General features: G+C 32.0%; 1 protein-coding gene across 1 annotated transcript in view; it reads left to right on the forward strand.

Annotated features, from left to right (window-relative positions):
- LOC124368632 (SCY1-like protein 2) overlaps positions 1 to 5818 on the forward strand; it is a 156129-nt gene extending 150311 nt beyond the window's left edge. The window contains exon 14 of the mRNA XM_046825871.1: positions 5285 to 5818. Coding sequence (XP_046681827.1) covers positions 5285 to 5542 — 258 coding nt within the window. The 3' untranslated portion in view covers positions 5543 to 5818. The remainder of the gene's footprint in view (positions 1 to 5284) is intronic.
- Positions 5819 to 8510: the final 2692 nt, after the last annotated feature.

Here is an 8510-nt window from a genome sequence, read left to right on the forward strand (position 1 = left end):
AAAAAAAAACGATAAAATTCCAGATCCAATTGAGAACCCACCGAATAAGATCCTCACTCATTACTGTGTTTTTTTTATAATCCGTAAACATACATAACATACTCATGTTGCCTCTGCAGAAAGCAATAATGAGTTACAAATATAAACTCTTAAGTCTTCTTTACGCTACGTTTTCAAACAACTTTATTTTATACAACCCAACCAATCCTACAACGCTGTTTTTTATTTGAATTGAAGTAGTTAAATATGTTTGGTAAACGTTAAAATAGTGTTAATGCCTTGTGAACGTTTACTCTCTAAATCGGGCTTAAATTTTATCTATTTTAAAGTTCCAAAATTACACACAACAAAGAAACATTTGCGACTTGTTGGAACTACACATATTAAACTTCATTGTTAAAGATTATTGGACCATTGGGTAAAACTTTTTGGACTATTGGGTAAAACTTTAAAATACATTACTTTTAATAAGATCGCATTTTTTATTTGAATTATTTTTAAATATATCAAAACAGACCTTTCGTAAACTATAAACAATTACGTAAATTATAACAAATACAAGCAAACTTAACTTCTGATTTTTGTAATTCGTGTAAACTATTTTTCAATCTTTTTGCTAATAATATTTATTAATTAGTATGAAAAATTAAACAATATACAAATATTGATATATGAAAATTCCTAGTGATAATGGAATCATACTTCAACGGCCCGCCACACAATAAAATAAATTTTAAAAGGTGTACTTATAAATTTACTTTGTATGTTCTCGATTGCATACGAATAATGATTCGTAATCATTAATCATTCTTGTTTGTAATGAATTAATCTGGAACACGGGAGCCGAAATTAAATTATGTTTAATACCGAGCAATCTAAAGTAACTTAACCACTCATAAGAGAATAGATTCCACTAATATTTTGGCAATATATGTTTCATATTACGAAAGCCGGTCTCTCGATACAACCCTTCTCATCCTCCCTCTTTGTTCCCAGCACAGGTGGTGTCCTGCCGTGGCCGTTTCTATGTTTCAGTCGCAACTGGGACTACTTCTAATCTGTGTTGTTACTCTGTGTTTTCTGTTCTCATTGTCACGCTTACTCCACTCTTAATAGCTAACCTCTGTGTTTATACTAAGCGCTTGTTAAATAGATGCCCCTCCGTAACGCTTTCAGGATCCTCTCAGTGTTGGGAAGCACACCCACTCTTACATACCTACGTGTATACAGACATTCAATACACAACAAAGTGTGCTTTTTATATCCACAAGTTAATTGTTATTTGTTGTAATATATTTATTTTTAAACAGAAAACAAAAACTCGTAAAAATGTTAAAACGGTATTGTTCGAATCCACAGCCAGAAATGTCAAACTCGGCTGAATTTGCATGCATGAAACCATGTTTTCAAGTTTTGTTTTCTTTTTAGGGCAGTGTTATAACTGTTTAGGCAAACTCAATTTTAATTCCTTTAAGAAATAATATTGTTGAAAGTATTTAAGTTTTGAATTATTTAGGACACGAATTTCCAGATTTCACGGTTATTTTAGTACTTTAAACTGTTATAGGACCGCTATAACATATTCAAGTATCTTATAAATAATGTATTAAGAACAATAAGAATGAAAGAGTTTTTGAGTAAGCATGTTTTGATGTTTATATTAATGGAGGAGAGGTCAAGTTACAAATTACTAGTTTTACCTAATTCATTTGCTCTTTTTAGTCTATTGATGAGGTACTTACGTTGATTGATTTGTTTTATTTATCAGTAACACTTTATTTACTTCCTAACTAAATATAAAATAGCAACTTCTTTATTTACACTATATTGTTCACTATTGATACACAACACCAAACAAATTCAAACTTTGTACAAATCGTATATTTATTTTGTATAATTTATATCCTTATTTTCCTTATTTATGTATCAACGGGTGTGTGTAATCAATACAACTTTACAATACCTCGTATATAGAGTATTTTGATTTTTTAGTCGTAAGAAAATATTAAACTCGTATCGTAGGAGTAATTACGGAAACTTTTTTATGAATATAGGACACAGTCTTGCCGATTATCACATAGCTTAATTTTTAATTTACTAAGACAGAGTGATAAATAAGTTAACTTTTTTAAATCAAACAAAATACGGTATGTTTAAATTGCGATATTCAAACTCTTCTTACACTAATACGTACAGTATTTTCTGGTTGGACAGTAATTCATATACCAATACAAAACAAACATTGCTAGGATGTTTCTACAGTTACATTTACATATATAAACGCATAACGTATCACTCACCGTAAAACACCAATGTTATGTCTAACCAATGCTACAGAATAAAGAATAGTCGGCTTAGTCAGTTAGAATGCTAAAGTGCAATGTATGTATTATGTGTGCTTAACCTTACTGCTCACTAATGTGAACTGTGTATTTGTTCAGCTTGCTAGGAGCATGATCGTGAGTACTTTACATTTTGGTTCGTAGACGCTTAGTTAGTTTAATTTGAATCTTTGTTGGAACACTGAGGCTTTTAGACTAACTGCTTTTACTGTTTCCCTTCTTAGCCACATTAGAATTTAGTATGTGTATATCATATACGCTTTAGTGTGAGTAACATTATGAGCTGTTAGAGATTCTATTTATAAAAAATTTCCTGTCTTAAATATATGGTTTTGGGCTTTGAAATATACCAGACATAAAATCAGCTTCCAACTTTATACATACAAAATTGCTTTTATTAATGAAAATACAAGTCATGATTGTGGAAGCAATTACTTGTATTATCATTATTTAAATTACTTATTAGATTTATAACATAAAGTGTTAAGCAAGTTTCATATGTTCTTTACGATATTTAGGAAAACTACAAAACAATAATTTCGTAGTATAAAACAGAACTATCTCTAACTATTTTTTACTTCTCTTGTCTGTATCAAAACTAGATGATAAACACTTCAGTCCTCCTTGCTCATTTTAACTATATCATGATAGAAGGGGAATTTGGAGATTATATTATCATGAGCCTTTTTGGTGTAATAATTGAAAAATTTTAATACCAATCACCCAGCTATATCGAGAGGTTGAAATACTTAACCGATCTGTGGATAACAATTTAAGCACAAAACAGAAATATTTATCAATATTAATTTTCTTGATACTAAAAATCCTAGTTTTCTTTCGACATATTTGAAAATGGATAATTTTGTTAAATAAACACTATTAAAAAGTTAAACTGGAAGTTAATTAAGTGAAATAATTATTTAGCATTCCAAGTAAGCACATTTAAATGCGTTAAATAATTTTCAGGGTTTTATCGAGAATAAAAGGCCATGTAAGATTTGACGTATATTTTTATTTAAAAGCTCCTTATAAACTAATTATTTTTAAACAAAATTTACCTATTTAAAAAGTCTTTCACATTTTTGTGCTTAGATTTAATATTCAATATAAAGAAAACAAACTGCAATAAATATGACCAGTTTCTGCCAAAATGCTTGATCTTTCATTCGTTTTATAGTATTTTATCACAAAAGTATATATTGGTCAAAAGTGAATATTTTGATTTGTGGTGCCTCCTCATTCGAGGATTCCCACTTTTAGTCTCGTATATTCCGAAAAGTACAATAATCTTGTAACTTTACTAACTTCTGCATTTAGATTCCATTTTTTGTACTTTGGGTATAACTCAGCTATAATATTCCTGATGACTCTTAGCCAAATATACCAAATTTTTAGTTCGTTAAGAGCATAACTAAAATTTGTAGTTCGTTAAGAGCTTAACTATTACGGTGTCTAATATTTTTCACGCACTTGAAACCTTTTTCTCAACATATTCGTGTGTAGGATATTAAACTAGAAATACCCTTCGACCTTTATCATTGTTTAGGTGTAAAACTGCTCTTCTGTAACCGAGGGGTCACGGGTTCGATTCCTGGCTATATAAATAAAAACCTACAAATGGGTTTGAGTCATGTTTTGCTTGAAACCGCTTATTCTAATCAATTAAAAAGCCATTAGTGAATAAACAAAACTCTTTTAAAATGTGACCTATCATTTATTGACCAGAAACTTTAGACTAACATATTCAAATTATTACAAATTCTATTAAATATACGTTGGTGTGGTTTAAAAGAGAATTTTTCTTTTATTCCTATATTTTAAAACAATCTTTTTAAAACCTTTTTGCTTAAATAATTCCAAACTACAAGCTACTGAAAAATTATACAAGGAATAAAGAGATGTAAAGTTCTATAATAAAAGCATTTTTACAAAAATGTTTGAATAATAACTGTAATTAAGGAAGGAAGTATAAGTGCCTAGTTACTGGGTGTTGGAATGCCAATTTAAATAATAAGGTTTGTATTAATATGTTCAAAATGATCAAATAACTTTGATTTAGTAAACCAAATTTTCTCAACAATGTTTTAATCTCATGAAGGTTATGAAAATAAAACCCAAATTATGCTATGCTACATTTTTAATTTTTCACCTGACTTCTCCAACGTATCAATCATTTTATTATTGTAATTTTTTTGTAGTTCACAAGTTGTCTTGATAGTCTTGTACGTTATCGTCATGGATATATTGATCTGTGATCGGTTTAATTCCTTTTACCTCTATAGGGGCCTGGCTGATGTAGTTATAATTCGTGTATGCACATAAGTACTAAATTTAAACTCTCTAGTTTAGTAATCCTCATAATATCATACGGACAGATACAATTCGTATCAACCGCCTAAGTTAGGAGCTTTGCTTACACATTTAAAGTTTTCTTTAGTATCATCTAAGTTGTTTTTCCAGTCAACTCCGCTTCAAAATATTGTAAACATAATATCTGATCATACTCTTACTAGGCATACCAAACACAGGCAAGGGAAAACCAGCCATGGCGAAACTCTGTTAAGGGACCAAATATGTAAAAGTATTTGTCAAATTTACAAACAAGTTATACTATTATCCAAGCATAGTAAGCCAATCCTTGTCAAAAAGCTAGCAGTCTGTGTTAAAGAATTAATACTGATCACTGTTTATTCAAATTAGTTTCTGATTGTAACTTCAGCAAATCACGACACAGCTTGTAGGAAGTATTGTCAGGAAGTATTACTGGCAGTTTTAGTTTAACCTAAGCTCTCCATATCGAGGCTGAATAATTGTAAGATTCCAATTTTCAAAAAACATAAATGATGTTATGGCACCGGTCGAGTAAGCATAAGAACTAGGATACGGGTAGTATATGGTAATTGTTCCTTGCACTAACAACCACTCTCACTTGACTGTTGCAGGGCGGCAGTATGCCCAACACGAGCAGTAGTGTACCTTTCCTGTTGAGCAGCAGCATGCAAAGCATCCGTTCGCGGCGGCCCTCGGCCTGCCTGTCCTCCTCGCAGGGCTCAGGCCTGCTACAGCAACTGGGCTCCGGCATGGTAAGACAGCTCTCGCTCTCAGGATCACAGGCCAACGGAAGGGCATTCCCTGGTACCAATGTAAGGCAATGTCCTTCCTTCTGCTATATCTCTCTCTCCCTCGCTTCCTCTGTGTGAGGCCCCGGTAGCGCGCGGGCCTCTCTCTCTGTGCTTGTAGTCTCGACATGTATGACTGAGTGAGAGGACCGATCATCCATTTCAGAGTTGATGTCATCATCTAAAATCGACCCCAAAAACACCATTTGGCTGTTAAATTTTATCCAAATCTAAAACTGGACGAGTGATAACCGATTAGATTAGAACATTTGGACCCTTGCGTACGGCCTAAACCCTCCCCGACAACTCTAGCCCTTACCTAAATACCATTCACCATCTTCATGTGTATAAACCTAAATGTTTCAGACCTCTAGTGCTAAGATTAGTAAATAATCTTGATACTTTTTAATACATTTCATTAACTTCATACAATTTTGTTGTTATCGAAATAAAAATTAATAGAATTAAAACAACTATTGAAAACCGGCGTATTATTATTTACATTTATTTCATAATATTAATGCTAAAACGTCTAACAGATATTACATATAACTAACATGTTAGCAAATTTATTTAAACTTTAATGTTTAACTGGTTATTTACGAGAAACTATTGTAAACTAAAATTTGTAATTACATTTAACTTATCATCCCATGTATCACTCCACCGTAGTTTTCACCTCATTACAAAAATATACAAAACATAAACTTCACAGCATTAATTCCATGAAATTCCATTTGGACAGTTGGTTTTTTACTTTTCTGTTTTTACTTATCTTCACGCAATTTTCTTCTGCAATGGCACCATGGTTTGTATATATAATATTTTGACTTGTATTTAATCTATCTTCTTTAATTTGCAGTATTCTCTTTTCTCCTCCGGAAGATCCTAAGGTGTTTCTCGTGGAAGGCTCTGCAGGAAATATCAGGAGTTTGGTTTCAAGTTTAGTTATAATCACATGATAAGCATAACATTCAGTTTCAGTTATAGTCTAGTTTTAATTAGTTTAGTTGCATAATAATACTTTGAGAGTTATGTTATAATATTTCTGGTTTTAATAGCGTAATTACTATTAGGAAGTCCATTCAATTATTCTTAAAATTCTAAATATTTTCTCACTAAATTCTAATTTTATGATGCAAATAATTGATTAAGGTATTCTTTATTCTTCGTCATTGCAATATCCATGTTTAAGGCAGATTTTTCTTACTCGAAGTGTACAAAAATTGCTAAAGTATTTACCTACTATCTGAATACTTAAGTACCTGAGTTTATCGCATTAACTGATGATGTTAAACAAAGTAGTCCATTATTTTATACCAATACAAGGTTGGTATAAAATAATGCAAACATAATTAAATAAATTTACAAATTAAACCTGAAATTAAAATTATTGAAAAATTTAAAGGCTTTATCTCAAGTTAGTAGTATTATGTATTCGTGAGACTCATCAAGCCCTTGGTAGACCTGCACGACAGTAGTCTGGATGGTTGTCGATTGATTTAATAGTCTGTATAAAGGTGTAATACTACTGATATTGCTAGCACGAGAGTAGTCTGGTTGGTTGTCGATTGATTTAATAGTCTGTATAAAGGTGTAATACTACTGATATTGCTAGCACGAGAGTAGTCTGGTTGGTTGTCGATTGATTTAATAGTCTGTATAAAGGTGTAATACTACTGATATTGCTAGCACGAGAGTAGTCTGGTTGGTTGTCGATTGATTTAATAGTCTGTATAAAGGTGTAATACTACTGATATTGCTAGCACGAGAGTAGTCTGGTTGGTTGTCGATTGATTTAATAGTCTGTATAAAGGTGTAATACTACTGATATTGCTAGCACGAGAGTAGTCTGGTTGGTTGTCGATTGATTTAATAGTCTGTATAAAGGTGTAATACTACTGATATTGCTAGCACGAGAGTAGTCTGGTTGGTTGTCGATTGATTTAATAGTCTGTATAAAGGTGTAATACTACTGATATTGCTAGCACGAGAGTAGTCTGGTTGGTTGTCGATTGATTTAATAGTCTGTATAAAGGTGTAATACTACTGATATTGCTAGCACGAGAGTAGTCTGGTTGGTTGTCGATTGATTTAATAGTCTGTATAAAGGTGTAATACTACTGATATTGCTAGCACGAGAGTAGTCTGGTTGGTTGTCGATTGATTTAATAGTCTGTATAAAGGTGTAATACTACTGATATTGCTAGCACGAGAGTAGTCTGGTTGGTTGTCGATTGATTTAATAGTCTGTATAAAGGTGTAATACTACTGATATTGCTAGCACGAGAGTAGTCTGGTTGGTTGTCGATTGATTTAATAGTCTGTATAAAGGTGTAATACTACTGATATTGCTAGCACGAGAGTAGTCTGGTTGGTTGTCGATTGATTTAATAGTCTGTATAAAGGTGTAATACTACTGATATTGCTAGCACGAGAGTAGTCTGGTTGGTTGTCGATTGATTTAATAGTCTGTATAAAGGTGTAATACTACTGATATTGCTAGCACGAGAGTAGTCTGGTTGGTTGTCGATTGATTTAATAGTCTGTATAAAGGTGTAATACTACTGATATTGCTAGCACGAGAGTAGTCTGGTTGGTTGTCGATTGATTTAATAGTCTGTATAAAGGTGTAATACTACTGATATTGCTAGCACGAGAGTAGTCTGGTTGGTTGTCGATTGATTTAATAGTCTGTATAAAGGTGTAATACTACTGATATTGCTAGCACGAGAGTAGTCTGGTTGGTTGTCGATTGATTTAATAGTCTGTATAAAGGTGTAATACTACTGATATTGCTAGCACGAGAGTAGTCTGGTTGGTTGTCGATTGATTTAATAGTCTGTACAAAGGTGTAATACTACTGATATTGCTAGCAAGAGCTATTCAAATATGTTATCCCCTTGACAACTTCCGGGTAAAGAATAAACAATACGTTCTTTGTTTTACATTTATTTTTGACGATGGAAGGAATTTAAATAAACAGGATTTTCCGCACATTTGCGAAAAAATAATTTGTTCAAAAATTCAGTGACATTATGCTTCGAGG

Source organism: Homalodisca vitripennis, chromosome 1 (assembly GCF_021130785.1).
Source record: "Homalodisca vitripennis isolate AUS2020 chromosome 1, UT_GWSS_2.1, whole genome shotgun sequence".
Lineage (NCBI taxonomy): Eukaryota > Metazoa > Arthropoda > Insecta > Hemiptera > Cicadellidae > Homalodisca > Homalodisca vitripennis.